At 38.8% G+C, this 18,128-nt stretch overlaps 1 protein-coding gene across 1 annotated transcript in view; it reads right to left on the minus strand.

The window, feature by feature from the left end:
- The window catches only part of lsamp (limbic system associated membrane protein), a 160,606-nt gene that overhangs the window by 50,250 nt on the left and 92,228 nt on the right, over positions 1–18,128 (minus strand). The window contains exons 2-3 of the mRNA XM_026341770.1: positions 3,766–3,910; positions 2,854–2,941 (exon numbers count right to left, since the gene is read on the minus strand). Of these exons, the coding sequence (XP_026197555.1) occupies positions 2,854–2,941; positions 3,766–3,910 (233 nt within the window). The remainder of the gene's footprint in view (positions 1–2,853; positions 2,942–3,765; positions 3,911–18,128) is intronic.

Raw genomic sequence — 18,128 nt, forward strand, 5'->3', positions numbered from 1 at the left:
GAATAAGTAGTGGATTGTTCATGAAGTAGGGTTTTACTTACACATTCAGTATTTTCCTCACACTTGTGTTTAATATTATTTGACCACAACAGCTTCTTAGTATTTGTTCACAATAACACATTCAAAGTAATTGCCAGAAACATACACCTTCAGCACTGCACCGCACATTACAGTAAATGAAAGCTGCTGAACTGAAGCACAAGAAGAAGATTACACCCACACAGTGGGGAAATGCAAAAGATGAGCATAGCAATGGCAGGGAAAATTGAATGGGAATTTGAGAGACAGGGCAGAGGACAAAATCGCAGAAAAACGAAGCAACAAAATCAATGTTTGGCTATAAATGTCGCATAAGCTGCGATAAATGAAGCCACCGTTAGAAACTCGGAAAGTCGACGCTAGACATTCCAGTGATCAAATGCTGAATAGCCGGGCACAATGGATTCTTTTAAGGAGAGGCAATTTGCTGCCATGGATCCCAGAAGAGGGGCATCAATTCACATACTGACCTTTAGAAATGCTATTAATGGATCATATTGTCAGTTGAGAGTTAAATGAGAAGTTGTCTAGTGCGTTATTGTGTGAACATCTAGGGTTTGGTTTCACATCAGACACTGAGTAGGTTTAAAGTGGAAAAGGGCAGTCAAAACATTATATTTGTCACTGTACATATACTGCCGCGTAGTGTGTTTTCCAATGGATAGAGTAGGCGACAGTTGAAGCAATCATGCAAAGACACAAAATATACGGTATTGCTTTTGTGTCTGTCAGGCAGCCTGACTGTTACTGACAGGTTAGAAGCAATTTGTGTCAACAAAAGTGTAACACTGCCACTGTACAGAGGCTTAGCAGTGGCATTTTGATGAACTTTTTGTTTTGCTGTTGGCCTTGATGCATATTTCTTTTATGTTTTTATTGCATATTTTTCTTTGCCTTTATTCTCTTATATAGTCTTAAGAGGTGCTAGAAATACAGAAACATTTAACACAAAGACAACAAGGGTAAAATATACTGACATTAATCTAAAAAGTGTCACAAGTCTGCAGTTGCTCTATCATAGATTAGAATATGGGTTAAAATGAGGTCTTTGTCGTGTTTACTTGTTCACTCTTCGCTCTTTATTAGATATATTCAATGGCTACTTGAGTTTGTTGCTGGCCCAGCTAATGTTTGCTATCAAGTTGCCCATAAGTCGCTCTACAGCTGGAAATAGCACTTCAACATAAAAGTAACAGCAAACTGTAACATTTGAAAATGGGTTTGTTAAAGGTATATTTGAGCTATATTTCATTTTTAAACAAGTCATTTTATTTTAAAGTGTAAATTGTTTTACACTGTACTATAAAAATAAGAAAAAAAATGGCATATTTACATGCACAACATATAAACTAAACACAAGGCAATATAAAAAGTATATATTTTTAGAAATACTGCAATGAAATTCGAACACACATCGCTTAACCCCAAAAAACAGAAGACTAGGAAATAACATTTATTTTAATAAGCAGGAACCAATACAATTTCTTTAGACTTTGATTTAAAAGAACAGATTTCCAGTTTGTTGCAGATACAAGATGCATAAAAACTAAATGCTGCTTCTCTGTGTCTAGTTTTAACTCTGGGGAAAAAGGAGAGCGGTTCAAGATAACCTGTGAGGTCTGGACTCCAGACTATGTAGCAGCAGCAGATTACAAATGCATCTTAGCTGTAAACTAGTCAGAGCTCTAACAACATCCAACAGATGCATTTTGAAATCAATATTTAAGCAAATTGGTGCAAAGATCTGAGAACTTTCTTGATCTTAATTAAAACTTTATCAGCAGTTCTGAATAATCAGTGTTAAAAAATTCAAATCTATACAGTATATGTGAGCATGGGCTTGTTTTTTAAGCCCTGCTCATACATAACCTCTGGACGTCTCGCTGGGTGATTTTGCCGATGTTTGTTGTCATATAAATTTATTTGAAAAAAAAAGTATTTAAATAATACAATTAAATTAAATCAGATCCATACGATTTCTGGGTCAGTGGCAAGTACTTATATTTTTTATTCTTAAGAACCATGGCAGCATGGTAGTATTGTAGATGTCTGTGTATAAGTAGAGGTCAAATTTTTTGAATGCATCTGTTTTATATTTTCTAAACCCTACTTTGAAAATTCCTTGTGAAATTAGTTGTGTGGTAAAATGCTACTAAGGCTTCAAGGGCGAGCCCTACTCAAAAATGTTTAGAAGCAAAGTTTTACTGTTGCCAAATTGTTCAATAGTTTGAAGAACTTGAAAATTTAAATTTTCACCCTTCAGGTCTTGGATCAACTCTTGTAGCACTGTGTCTGTCCTGCTCTACTCCTGATAATCTTTCGCTGTCAACTTTCTTGCTGTCTTCATTCAGGAGAAAAAAAATTTATTTCCGATTCTTTGAAATGGAAAACTAACGCTGAAGGCTTTTTTCAGAGCGCTTAACAATAATTTGAACTTGAACAAGATCTTCTGTTGCTGTAGGGGGGCATTTGTGACATACAAATTTATTCTCTGACAATGCATATTCATGTATTTTCATTGCAAACACCTTCGAGGGACACATTTTCACATTTAATAATAGACAGTGGTGACACTGATGTGTCACTTGTTTGTGTGCAGTTGCACAATGTTGTCTTTCACTATTGAGACATTTAAAATGTGAACTTAAATGTGTAAAAGAAAAATTTGTGTTCAGTGGCATCGTGCTTCTGTTTAGGGCATGATATGCTGTGATATAATGTATTTACCCAATTCTCAAATAAGAGTCTTTCCAGCTTGCATGGGTGTGTGGTGTAATGTACGGTAGATGTTTATTTACAGTATGTACAGCTTACCTTGTACAATGAGGTAGACCTGAGAGGTCTTGGGCTGCTGCTTAGTCTGAATGGAACAGGTGTACGACCCCTCATCATACACGTCCACCTACACACAATAAAACAGAATATTACTATATTACTACTATATTAGTTTGAATTTGCACTGTATAATTGGATCACATAATCCTGGCAGAGCATGATGCTTTACTTAATGTTACCTTTTTATTGAATTGTGGCTTTATTATTACATTTTGCCTCCTATTGATTCAAATTTAAAATCAATATTTGTAACCACAATTATAACTCATTAACTCTCAAAATTGAAAATGCACACTAGCATTTACAGGACATGCTACTGTATGTGGTGATTCTTCTGAATGAGCCGAATTTTTTTCTTTTCCTCATCCACTCGATGCATGTTCTCCTTTTTTTCTCCCCCATTCAGTATAATTCATGTATATGCAAACTGGCTTTCTGCTGGCTTTAAATTACATTTAAATTGAACTAAACTGCAACAAGAAATTATAATTGGATAGCTTTTCTTTTTACATAATGAGGAAATGTCAAGTTGCAAAATGTTAATACTGAATATATCAACAAATGTTCACTGGTATATTTAATTTGTTTTGCCCAACATAACTGCCATATAAATATATAAATACATATATATATGCATCATTTTATGGTTATGTTTAGGTACTCACAGCAATTTGGTTAAGAAAAAAAACATGATCTCTTCTTAACCCCTTAGTGTTTTTATTACCTTAGCACAATTAATGCTCAAAGTTTATTAATATTTAGGTATGATCCCTGACACAGTTTGTTTACGTCTAAGAATGCAGCTGTTATCGCGCCACAGATCGTGATGAATGAGGTATATAAGTATTATTGTATAGTCCACTCCAGTGTACCCTCTATGGTCAACATTACCTTTTGTATGCGCAGGCTGTACTCCAACTGTCCTTTAGTGACCAGGTCTACTCTGGGGTCCAGAGACCACTTGTCCTGGCCAGCAAAGATGATGTTGGATCTATTGAGCCAGGCCACCCTGGACACTTTATCATCAACGTAACACCTGTGGGCACGACAAGAGCGGCTGAGGTCAGGAAAAGGAAGCAGAAATAGAAGGTTTGTTTTCTCGTTACAGGATACAGTGTGGAAATGTGTAAAAAGAAAGGACAGTTGATTTATTTCACGTCGTGATATATAACCTTATCATACAGGAAGTACAGAGATTTGTAGAGGGCAAAAAAATACTGTAACACCAAATATGCAATCCCATAGAGCAGGTGTTAGACGTTAACAATATTTTGGAATCAATGGGCCAAGCTTATATTATTCAGTATTCTAACACTATTCTGCAGTACTGTGTTAGATACTGCTGACCAGCAAAGGTTTTCCAAAGTAAGTTAACTTAATCAGACAAGTCAGCACTCCATATATCCTCAGGTCTCAAAAGTAAAGCTGAAGAGAACAAAGTTAAGAAGCATCGCTTTCTCTCTGCCATCCTTACATTATCCCTAACATATTCTCTCCGTCCCGTTCATTCGTTCTCATTGTCTCCCTTTACCCCTTCATTGAATCTGCCTTCCTTCTTCTCTCTGATAAATACATCTCTTTTCACAGTGAGCCTATATCTGTGAATGAGAAAGGACATCGGTATCCTCTTGTTTACTTCTTGTTGCACGCTGTCAGAGCATTACGCCAAGTAAGCTCAAGCTAAGACACCTTGCGGGGGAGGGAAGGGAGCCGAGTGTCTGCCTAATGAATAAATGTAAATGTGGGAAGACGTCGGAATCAATGAGAATGGATATCACCCGTGATGCAAGCCGACAGTGGATGCGCCTCACATACAAATTCCAGCGACTCCCCGAGCTTTGGCTGTGCAGACTGCTTTGGAGTGTGTTGGGTTACAAGAGAGTAGATTAGCAAGGCAGTGGAGTGAAGCTGTTTTTGGCAGGTGACCCCGGGTGATGCACAAAAGTGGTGGTGCAGTCACCCCAGCCTGTTAACCAGTGGGAGCAGGATGTCAGATTTGTTGAGGGCTTGTACTCACAGCTTGAATCCTTGTTGATGTTCCATCCCTTTGTGTGGAACCCTGATAAATCCCTGTATTTATTGACTCTTTGACATCTACCTTCTACTTCCCACACACTCTCATATCTTTATGCAGTTTTGTTTCAAATAGCTTCAGAGCTCTCATTAATATAGACAACTAAAATGCATATTAAACTAATTCACACAGATGTTTCCTATGATCATGGAAATCTATATGAACAACCCTTACCCAAAAAACTGTCTACAATCCTGAAAAAATACATTAGAGCACTAAAATGGAAAGTGAATAATAATTCAAATTGTATAAGATAGATCACTTTATGACTCACATTAGTAAGAGGTTTGTGCTTTAACCTCTGCAAATAATAATGAATGATGGCCCCCTGCAGTAAGTGATTCATTCAACTTTGATGTTCAGACATTTAGAACAGACCTCAGGGCTTTTAAAGAAGCAAAAACATAATTTGCACTTCAGTAGAAATGTGCATAAATGTGAATAAAATATCTCAATATGTTACTTAACTGAATAGTGACATCCTGTACTATAGCTGGAGTTGAGCAATGAAACAAGCAGATGAGGAAGAAAAACTGCTTACTGCATGTGACATTATTACCGCGTATGGCTGCATCTTGTATGCAGGACTTTTCCTCCAAACATATATCATTGTACAGACATGAAATTTTAAGTTCCTGGTTTGCTCAGCTGAATGCCAAAGCTGCATGTGTGTTTTATAGAACATCTACTAAGGTTTTAATAGGGTGATTGACTGTTCACCCTATTGTGCCTTAGAGAAACATTTAAACACACAGTGACAGGCTGAATGGCTTTTAGACGTTTGCAGTCAAGCAATAAACTGCCCTGGCTGACTGAACTGTTGTATCTTGCTTGTTTTTATCAAGCTTGTTTCCTCTTATCCCCTCTTACTACTTGTCTCTTACTGTGATGTAACCGGGAGAAGATGGAAAAAAAAGAAAAGGGGGCAGGTTTAAGACAGAAGGAGACATGAGTAGACTTATGACTTTTTGCTTTACAGATTACACTAAACTGCATGGCGTGACCTGAACCTGAATTTTTATCGTATACTATACACACCAGGAATTCTAGAGAAGCATTTTATACAGGTATTGCTGGTGGCCCTGAGAGCTGACAACACTCCAGCGTAAGGAAATAGATGCAAATAGACAAATGACAAAAGGAAAACAACTTTCTCAATTTGACAAACCAAATGCAGCATTTCGAAAAACTGTTGCAAAAAGACAAAACACAACCAAATGTGACATGAGAAAGCTCAAACAAACACTTACACAACTGACATATTAGGGTTTTTTAAAAAAGGTTTTGTCCTGTTAACTAATGAAGTAGCTACCCTCCATAGCAACAAGTGTGTCCCAGTTGTTTCTGCCACTTTTTAGTGCCCCCCTAGAAACAACTTTCACATCAACAGCAGGCAACTAAATGGCTCTAGGGCCCACAGACACTGCTGGGGCACTTTGTTACATTTCAGCCGGTGTCTTCTCTTTTTGAAATGCCATTTTTTATTTGGTTGAGTTTTCTGTATCTGCAGTATAGTTGTTTTTGCAACTGTGTTGTCAAATTGGTGACACTGTTTTCAAAATTCACTCATCTACTTGTCTATGTGCCTGGGTTTTCTTTAGGTGCAGCGCTCTGAGGTCGCAGGGCCACCGTAGTACAATACGTACTTGAAATGTACTTACACTTACTGTAATTGTTAAAAGTATTCAGCATGTTTGTCGGTTACTGTTATGGATCAAACACTGCTTCTTGGCCCTGAACACTACACAACGTTATGATATCATAGAAGTTCAGAAAATGTCATAGCATTCGAGTTCAAGGCAAAATGATCTGCGGTCTGAAACTGTCACTACATTTTTATTACTGCTTACTGTTTTCCAATTAAAGGGTGACATTGCAAGCTGTTGCTTTCTGCTATGTCAAGTGCAAGTTTCTTTTGGTGTTCTGAAGCACCCTAATGCTTTATTATCATGAGAAACTCAGGGACTGTAGAATTGTTATTTAGCCAATTGTAAACAGAGATTCATCTTGCAATTAATATGTAAATGTGACTTTATAGTCCTTTAAAATGGATTTGAGATAAGACTAAACTTGTAATTATAATAGAATTCAGCTAGGAAAAAATACAAAAAATAAACTCTACAAAATTAAAGTGGATATAAACAGCTGTGGAAATTATACAAACACATGAACATGACATTTCCCAACAGCTGGTAATTAACAGTGTTTAATTTACAAATATCCCTTTGTATGATAATCATTAGTGAAATATAAAATGTGACCATGCTCAAAAGAAGCAGCATTGTGGAACATTGCACATAAATAGGCCTACAGTACCACCGTGCATTAGAAGCTGTAGTCTTAGGGTTAAATAAGTGAAATTTTCTACTGGTGAAGCTACCTCAGACAACAAGAGCCTGCTAAAGAGGTAATTCCTACAGCATACGAGCCTCTGAAGAGTTATTTCCAGCATTTTTCTTCTTATTAAACGTTTAAAGTATCACATACTTGGAATGGCTCATCATTTCTTGTTACTGCGGCCTTAACGTTTTTTGCTGGCTTCATTCTAAACCAAACTAAAGCCCTAGAAATTGTCCACAAAAGTACATAAACTGATGCTTCAGGCTATGCAAGATCAATTTCACGCATTGTTGTGTTCTGGAGTGTGTCATCTGAAAAATCTCTATAGAAATGCAACCTGCAAGAACTGCAGCTATGCAGGAAACGCCAAAAGTTAAATCCTTTCATTCAGGTTCACTTCTGCTTAAAACAGCCAGTTTGACAAAGCTCTAGTTGAATGTTTGAATGTCCATAAGCATAGTTTACATCACATATGTGCATTTACATATAATTACTTGTACTTTGGTCATGGGAACTCGCTGATTAGCTCATATTGCCCTCTTAAGGACTGACTGCATGTTCAGCTGGGATATGTGTTTCTGGGAGGTAAACCAGCCATTTACATTTGCATTCATGTACTTATGTGGACCGTGGCTGGGGCCCAATGCCATGTCTACATAGAAGGCACAGAGTGAGAAGCACATTAGCCGCTCAGCATGTATCTGCAATGGAGGCAAAGGGAAACGCAAGAAAATAGACTTGAAGTGTAAAAATGTGCTCCTGGCTGTGGTTATGTGCATAATGCGTGAATGAAACACAAGTTTTGTAGACAGCTGGATTGATTAAAAAAGGAGTGTGACGGTTCCATCAGATGAGCATGAAACGGACGACTCAATGTAGCTGAAACACCTTCTGTGTAGACACAGCGAGTCTAAAGGCATTGAGTTTCCCGCTCCATAATAATGTGATTAGGGACAATGAGTTACAGTAATGCTAGTGTCAGTATGCTAACAAACTTACATTTACAACACTAACAATGTTTAGCAGGTATAATTGTCTTCGTTCAGTTGCATTAGGTGCATTAGCATACTGGTCATTAATTTATTAATTTAATTTCAATTTGATTAATTTATTGTGAAAATGCCATGCAGGAAGGAATTAGAAAATGTATTACCATTGTTTTATGAAATGTGGGACCCCAGCTATAAGCTACTAAAGAAAAATCGAAATAAACTCCTAATTTGTGAAAAGATCTAGTGCTCTGAAAGTAATATCAAAGCAGATTATTCTAATATGAACTTTGGGCATTGCCTGGACAATCAGGTCCAGGACATTATAATTGAAGAAAATCTGTTTTGACTGTGAATAGAATTTACTACTGTGGGTGTAATTCCCCCAAGAACTTCACTGATAAATACAGGGGATTAATCATCCCAATGAACCTAATTGTATTACCTCCTTTCCAATGGCGGTCACCATATGCTTCTTCCATATGAGTCAAAGAAGTAAAACACACAACACACGCTGCTGTGCATGCCGCTGCACCCAGACTTCAATCACAGTCATATTCCGCTTCTCTGAACGTTCTCATCTTCCTTTGCCTTATCACTTTCCCTCTCATCTCCTCGCACCTCTGCCTTGCCACTCCTCCACTTCTCTCCCTCTCGCTATCCTTGTTTTCTCACCCCATCTGCTTCTCATCCTGGTTTTTCTCACTCCTCTCTGTAGGTTTCTTCTCCCCTCTCATCTCTCCATCAACACTCCGGGGCAGTGGACAGTGGACAGAATGGAATATAAATCAAAGAAACTCTTCATTGATCTTTGTTACAGATTGCGTTTCGGCTGTCTCATGCCCTCTACTTTGTCTATCTGTTCCCAATGTGCTCAAGCCTCTAAGGGGTCCTGATAACCCTTGGTGAAGAGTGTAGTGTATTCTCAGTAGTAGCTATTTTCTATTCTCACTAATGAGATACTACCTGGGAAGTGGAGAACTTCCTATCACTTGTCAGAGCTGATGTCTGCCTGTAGCTTTCGCTTCCCTCTTGTCGAGAAGCTGTCATAGTGCGTCTACGTAAGGGTTCTGTTTCTAGGGCATCACTGGGGTCCTGCTGGGCCAAAATAAGAAATAAGAGCTTGGCTGTCTTTGGCTAATCTGAGAAACATTCAACAAGTCACTTTGACAAAAAGGGAACGCTATTTAATTGGGATAGTAATGAAAATCCATGCCGTTATGTGGCTACAGTGCTCAAAATGAGTTGTTTGAGTTTCTTAGATCTATCAAGTTATTTAAGCAATGTGACTTCATGTATTTTAATACTAAATTTTGCAAAAAAAAAAAATCTTCCCTTTTTAATCAACAGCAACTCTTTGTTCACAATCCTCTGCAGTATCCTCCCCAAGCCCATAATTCCTCTGCAGAATACATAGTCTCCACTAACATAAAAAAACATGTAAATGCTAGCAAACATTTGGCGGAGCTTGTAAACAAGATGTCTTGTTAAAAGCATTTTTTTTACAAGATCCTACAAAGTGCTATTGTTGTTTATCAGTCCCTTCTGAGACCTAGTCTGGATTTACACGAGGTCTTGCTTGTGATGGAAGCCCAGGCTGCTGTCCTGCGCTGTTTTACCCTGAGCTTTGTTGATGGATGCTCTGCTGTGCTATATTATACTCTTTTTCTGCCCCGCTGTGCTGTGCCAATATGGAGTGGCCAATAGGCTATGGCTGACAAGGGACTGTGTGGGCTGACAGATGCCTGGGCCAGAGCTGCTGAGCTGGGCTTGTGTTGACAGGAGGGCTGGGCTGGATGGATCCCTGCTCCAGGGCTAGCCGTGGGGGAAGGCCAAAGAGCAGGCAGGAGCCAAGGAGTGAAACTGTAATGAGAGGAGTGATGTGGTAAGACTGACAGAACAGCCACACCACCCGCTATCTCCATCGATACCCAGTTCTCCTCATCTCACCTTGTCTTATCTTTGTCTTTTTTTGCTTCTTTGGCACCTCTCACCCTTTAACAAAACACTTTTTTTCAATTTCCTCTTTGTAGGGCCTCTGTCTTGTTCTGCCCTCCACCCTCTTCAACCTTCTGCCTCGATCGTACTCCCCTCCTCTCTCCCTTTCTCCCTTTTATCCTCAGATTGACTGGTCAAACAGTGGCACTAAGGTATAACTGTGTAAATGCATGTGTTAGTGCAGATTTGGATGTGTGTTGGAGCAAATACCCTGTCTGCTACTTGGAGAGAATCTGAAATCTTTTCTCCGAAAGAATCAACTTGTTTCATCAATCAATAAAGATTAAAGGCGAGGCTGGCACACCGGTTGTTTGATCGAAAAATCTGCCTCACTCCAGCCTGGTGGGCAAGAGCTACCACGGCTGGCCACTAAGTTGTGTTTAGTGGCCAGCCGTGGTAGGGGGCACAGCAGATAGAGGAAGGGAGACGGCGAGATTACCAATCAGAGCAACAAACATCCACAGAAAGAAATGATATGCCACGGAAGAAAAGGGACAAAGAAAGGAGATAGAGAGAGGAAATGTAAGCTATGGGATAGGAGCAAAGCTAAAGCTGCATACCAAATCAAAGTTAGGCCATTGCTTTATAGCCCTCAAAGCAGTTTCTTGTCCCAGATTTCTTCTGTGTAGCAGGTTAAATGTATTTCCGTTAAGGTCTAAGTTTATCCCCTAGGACTGGGCTTAGCAGAACAAAGCATTTATTGAAATATCTGGTTTTCCTGTAGAACTCACCTTACACCTTTTCATATTTGACAAAAATGAAAACTAAACCAATATTTTTCCCTCTGCTGCTGCCACGTCTAATTAAAACTTTAACATGAACAGACATGCTAATGTTAACATGACACTTTGAAGGGGAATGTATTTGATCTATTTATGAGTGTCTGCTTCGTGGAATTCACCACGTGTATGTTTATTGTAAATTAGCAGGTAAAAATCTTCTATACCTTTGAAATGGTGTTGACACTGATGGTAAACAGGTTGCATTAATTATTGTGTTTTCAAAAGGCGGTTGTAGTGTTTGAAGACTGTGACATTTCCTCTACAAGCTTAATGAAGCATTTATAGAAAGAAATGATGAGGGTGTTATGTTGAGGGTCATAGACTGACTTCTTTCATTACTCTGGATTTTGAACAAAGCTGTTAGGAACAAGAATACCCCCTCCTATGGGCCCTGCAGAGTTTGAAATAGGAAAGCACATATCTCATAAAGTGGTCCTGCATTCCAAGATCCAAAGCGCAACAATAGAGCTGTTTTAATTCTTTAACTTCTTTGAGACCTGGAGTAAGTCATTACAGTCACTTCAGTTACTACCTTCATCTTTTGCTCTCTAAAGCCAAATTGTTAAGCCATCCCTGGTATGGAAATCCCTTTGGGATATAACTGCATAAGAATAGACTTGTTGCTCAGTTATTGTGTCTTTTCTCCTTTAAAGTTTTCAACTTCAACAACCTCAAATTCTCATATATTCTTCCTTCATGAAACTCCTCCATCTTGGTTGGCATGCATAAGCGCTTAGAGCAAGCCATTAATCAGGGCAGGAATGATTGTTCTGAGACTTGGCTAGCAGACCTAGCAGGGGAAAATTATTAATCAAAAATGGTTATAAACAACTCAAGAGTTTCCACCTCTGTTTCATTCGAATTCGCTTCCTACAGGTGTGATTTCACCGCTAAGGCTCTGCAATTGCCAGAGAAGTTAGTTTTCCATGTGTGCTATGCCTTTTCATGTGTTTGAAGCCATTCGACAGAGATGTTGTGCTTAGGTCTGCTGTGAGGCAAGATTGAAAATCTTCTCAGCAGCTGTTTGAGCCAGTCAAAGAGTGTACAGGCAAAGCAGGCAACAGTGGAAGCCAACATCTAACTGCTGATCAGGGTTCATGCACACGTCAGCAGTGCACAAGGCCTGACGCTTTCCCTGTCAGTCTAACTTCACTTTGACCCATTCATCCTCATTTTAAAGTCGATGTGGCAGCTCCTCCATAGCTTCCTCCTCCTTCTCCTATGTGTTGGGTTTCTAGGCAGAATCCTAGTATAAGGGGAAAGTGATCAGATGCAACAAGCCCGTGACGGATGGTACCTCATTGAGACAGAGGCAGGAGGATCTATGGCGAGGGCAGAAAGCTGCGATTAAATCTCAGGAGAGGTTCGGTGCGTCTGTTCTGTATTTTCCCTTGCCCTCTTGGGAAACTCTCCTTTTCTTCTCCATTTTTTTATTCTGCAAACTTTATTCTTTCGCTGTCTTCCCAATTCATTTTTGTCCTATTATTTATATCCATTAGTTACTTTCTTAATCTTTACATTCCCCTTCCCATGCTTTGCTCATTCTCAATCTTTCTTTTTACTCCCCTATATATCTGTGGTGTGACTGTACAACATAATGGCCAGTCAGTGCATGTACAGTGCAGTTCCTTTGCGAAGCTTACAATACAATTGTATATTTGTTAAAAGGTTGCTATTTAAACAGATTGTATCACATTGCATCAGTGTTGTCTTTTACCTGTGTGTATGCATATGTGAGCTGTTTTGTGTAAATGAAAGTGTGTAAGTATACAGTAGGGGAGAGTGATATTATTGCTAATGTAAGCCACATGCCTCTAAGAACTGCAAATTATACTCATTATGCCACAATTACTGGCTGCAGTGTTGACCTTTTCCACCCATCGCTGTCTTTACACTGCATTCCCTTCTCAACCTGCTCTTGTTATTACAGGATGTCACATACTATAAGGTCTTGTCTCCAACGGTGGCAGTGGAACTACTACTTTATTTCCATCTGTGTGCTCTGCTGTTGTACATTATACACAGACAGAGGTGAATAAGTTGATGATGCAGTGCCACTAAAGGCGGGCAAAGGCAAAAGGAGAAAAAAACAACTCTATGTGCTAAAATACTCCACTTCCACTTCCACTATTGTGGCTGTGAAATGAAATGCAGCACCATAAATTCCATCTGAAGGAAGCAGGCTTATTTGAATCTTTTAGCCCGACATGCTATTTATGTTTCATGGGAAAGCTTCTGATAATGTACAAAGTAGAACTACCAAGGCTGAACTACATCTCAGCAACATAGATTCTATGCACTTCAAGTAGAGCTTTAGCAAAGCACAAAAAATCTAACAAAAATAAGTCAAGAGCTTTTGTTTCAGATGTGACTTCAGATGTGCCTTAAATAATTACGATGTGAATCAGAGTATGGAGTGCAGGTAATTTCATCAGCTTTTCCTCTTACAAATGGCTTATATATATTTGCGTTCCACATCACTCCGCATTTCTCTGTTGTTGGTTAATTTTTGAATACCTGTCCTTGTTAGGTCAGTTGTGAGAGTTGCCATTTGATTCTGGATCTACAATGTACAGCATTTACGAGTGGACTTTAAAGGTTAATCAACAGCGGAGTCAACATCTCAAATGCGAGACTGACAGCTGTCATGTCAAATGAGAAGGTCAGAGGATCCCTTCTGCAATTTGTTGCCAGGGATAGAATAGTTAATTCACACGTCGATGCAATAGCAGAAGCTGAAAGGTTGACAGCTATTCTCCATATCTTTATGAAATGTTGCAAGCACTTGGGTAGACTGCCTGTATCATTTAAATGCATACATTTTGAGTCCAACTAATGCTTTCTACTCATACAATAGGAGAAGTAAAAAAAAAAAAAAACATAAAAAAAACTTTTGTTCTTAGATCTGTATTACAAAGACCTTGATCTTAATGAGATTTAGCTAAAGTAAAGCCTATCTAATCAATCATGAAGATAGATTTTTTATTCTGAATTACTAGGTTATTCACAATAACCCAGTTTTACAATATTAAAGTTTTAAAGTTTTTCCATGCAGAAAATATTGTGGCCACGTAAAACCAGATAACACATAGCAAAACAAGGTTGAGTAAATAAGCATTCAGGGCCTTCAATGGCATTATTTTGAATATCTATTGCAAATTTAGTTGACATATGCATTTTACATATGCAATATAAATACAATTAATGAACACATTTCCAAACACCTGAATGGATTGCTAGCTGGAAAGGATTCATTAAATACCTTAAATGATGTAGTAAACACCTGTTGATGTGTAAATGTAATCTCAAGAAATATGTTGGTAAATATATGCTCCACGATTTAAATATAAAATGCAGACACATCTCCTTTGCTTATGTGGGTATATCTTTAACACATATTTGCCCGTGTGGAAGAAGAGAGGGCCGACCTCCTGTTGTGTGCCTACAACGTCAATTGATTGTGTAGCCATGGCAACATTAGAACATGTCACAATCTAAACATATGTTGCTACAGATCTCTTATTTTGTCCTTTCCATGGGCTATAATCATAATTAGTCTTTAACAGAGCCATTTTAGATTGTGCTACATGAACTCAGCATGAATCACACTGCTGTTATAAAGGGCATCCATAGCACATAGCAAAAAGGATAACTCAAAACTTAAAGTGGGTCCCTGAGCCTGTACAAGACTAACTAACATTAACAACCACTGTATACCAGACAAGGTATAAGTGCAAAAAAAAAACAAAAAACAAAGACATCTTGAGCCATGAGACATTGTGTTGGTATTGGTATTTAAGTCATAGACTGCACAGTCTTTTATAACATGGAGGCTTCTAAAATACATTTCAGGCTTGCACACTGCAACAACACCTAGATTACAATGGTGATAGTGTAGTGCATATTTACTGATGAACTGGATCATTCAATAAATGACCCATGTGGCCCCAGATGTGATAATAAAGCTCTGCTGTCGAACTCATTGCAGCAAAATAAAGACATTCTAAAACCATAAATCAGACTTAGCAGGGAACTCATATATTAATGTAAATAAATAATTATCTAATAATTGACCTATATTACTGTCTAATTGCACTACACAAATCTTTTTAGCACTTTGCCTCTTCTTGTAAAAGCATGGACGCAACAGATCTTAGATCATAAACAAAGCAAATGTGTGTAATAAATGATTTTAAGAATGATGACAGCAGTTCACTCATGAACAGAGAAAACACTTTACTAATGGAACTGCTCTAACATGTACATATTAACCTAATGACATTTCTTGCAACAACATTGAGGTAATTGCATATTTCATTGCATGATTTCTCTCCAAATTGCAGTCCTGTTCATATACGGGGATGCAAAGTAACATCACCTCAATAAATAGCTTTTCAACAGCCATGATTAATGTCTTATAATATTTCTTTGAGTGCTCACATTTGAAATCTTTTGTTAAAACCTGGGCTCTGCTTTTCTCAGAAAAAAAGAGGCCAGGTAGGGCTGATAATGAAAGAAGAGGGGATAAAGAAAACGGAATTACAGAAAAGATTTATAACTTACACAATAACGTTATTTGAGAATAAAAGGCTTCGTGCTCTCAAGCTCTGTCATGTGTGGCAGGCTGTGTGCTACCGCTCAGAAGGACTTATCTGAGAGATAGGCATGGGTAAAATGAAGATTCTGGGTAATGATCCAGCAATGCATTATTAGCATAACAGCCCGGGAACCTTCTCTGAGATGGTATAAACACAGACAATCTAGCAGATTCCCTTTTAATTGCTTTCTCTTCTGTGCGGGGCAGAAAGAAAGAGAGGGAGCAGTAGAGTTTGTCTTGTTCCTCAGAGCAACTGTTCCAGCAGATAATGCCAAGAAAGCCTGACAGGGAAAAGGGATGAGAGGAAGACGGAGGAAACAGTAGGCAAAAGAATGTGCTTTTCCGGGATTGAAATCGTTCCTGCGTTTTTCCTGCTTCTGCTCAAATCTATGAGAGAGAGAGTGAGAGATAGCTTGGAGCTAGTAATCATGCTAAAATACTCAACTGACACCAGAAAATAAACAAGTAGAGAAATGTAATTTCATCACAGTGGTGGCTTAATAACAAAAGAAACTGTGCTGCTGTTGTTAAACTCTGTCTCTGTGCAAGAGGAAATTAGCCCGTGGCACAAACAAGGATTAGGAAGGTTTTTAGAACATTAAAACCAAATACCACATGCTGTTCGTCTTTTCATATAGTACTACTTAACGCAACAGAACAGTATCTAGAAACCACTAATAGTTGCTGTTGATCCACAGTTATTGCCTAGGGCGATTGTTTACTAGACTAAATGCGTTCAAGTGTTAGTTAATGAGAAATCACATTCCTGCTGACCATTTTATCAAGATGGATGTTTTGATAAATGGCAGGCAGTTGCTGGGTTTCATAAATTGTCGTGTAAAAAAATATAACCTCTCTAATACTTACGGTTTCATTCTGTGTTTGCACATCCAAAACACACATACCTATACGAATGCAAGGATTCTCTGCTGCAATCTGTCCAGTCAGTTCCTGCATTATCACAACTGCATGGAGCACATCCAGTAACACACTCTGGGAGTAAGAACACACAAGATGTACTAGAAACAGCTCCAACTCTCCACTCTACCTTCTCTATCAGGGTCAAACACAGGACACACAATCTGTCAGTCTGTTGGCTGTTATCACGGATAAAAAGAAGATAATAAACGCATGTTTCCAAGTCGGTAACACTGCACCGACTGATGGCATCACAGTAGCACCGTATGTACCTACAAGCCACTAGACCACCATTACTGTGTGAAGCAATCTAAACGCAAACTGATTTTGATTCCCCTCCAAGTCACTTGCTTTGGTGCACTTGCTCACATCAACTGGAAAACCCATTTTGCGGGGCCTCAGCCCAGCCAATTTCTATCTGTCACAGGTTGTGGGGAATTGACTGTGCGACATGTAGCATATCACTTTAAAGTGACAGTAAAACGGGAAATCACTTTGTGCCAGCCACATGGTCTTGTCGCCTTCCATAAGAACTTTGTTCAGTCAGAGAGAAAAGTCCTTAAAGCTAAACGGTTTGTGAGGGAAAGATAGCAAATCAGTGCCAAGTCCTGTATGCCTGCACCCACTCAGGACACAGCTCAAAAACTAACTGCATCTCGGGATTGTACACTTTAAATTGACAAACTCACACAAGATGTGAACCGAGCACATGCACGCAGTTGCATAAACCTGAACGCGCGTCTGCGACATCACTGTCACAACCAAAACGTTCATCCACACAGGAGCACACATACATGCATACATACACAGGTGACTCACCATCCAACAGTCAATCGCATACACACACACACACACACACATGATAGGTATAAACTACCCACGCAGAGAACTGCGTCTAACAAGCTGAGCTCTCAGGGCAGGCTGAAAAGTTTGCCGTTTTACTCGTCTATGACAACCGGAGATGAACTTTAGGAAAGTTTCTATAGCTACAGAAGCACTGACAGATGATTCAATTTGATCCTGAGGAAAGAAACAAACAAGACGGAGGCGGCCTTTTCAGCCACAGGTACGAGCAGTCTGACTACAGTCACGCATAACCCCATGGTGGCAAGGTAATTTCTTGGATTCTTGTCATAGTAGATTTAACAGCGGATGAAGCTTGAAATGTGACTGTAGAAAGGTGGAAACCAAACTGTGACCCATGAAGAAATTTCCATTACCACAATTATTTTGTTACTGACAGCTGCACCTTAAAAAAATTTCCGGCTTAACATTTAAACCACATTTGTTTTCTGTTAGCCTCTGTTGCTATGACTACAAAGAAATTAAAAGGTGCGTTTTATTTATTTATTTATTTATTTATTTATTTATTCTTTCCATTTATCTAGCGAGGGTTTTGTGGAACGGGTAAAAACGTTTAATAGACACTATTTATCACTGCACAGGCATCATGTTTTTATATTAGTGGTGTTAAAAGTGCAGTATACGCTGGGTGAAAAAGAGCTGAATTTACAGAGTGTTGTTATGAGGATTGTAAAAAGGATAGTTCATTTTTA

Source organism: Anabas testudineus, chromosome 13, assembly GCF_900324465.2.
Source record: "Anabas testudineus chromosome 13, fAnaTes1.2, whole genome shotgun sequence".
Classification (NCBI taxonomy): domain Eukaryota; kingdom Metazoa; phylum Chordata; class Actinopteri; order Anabantiformes; family Anabantidae; genus Anabas; species Anabas testudineus.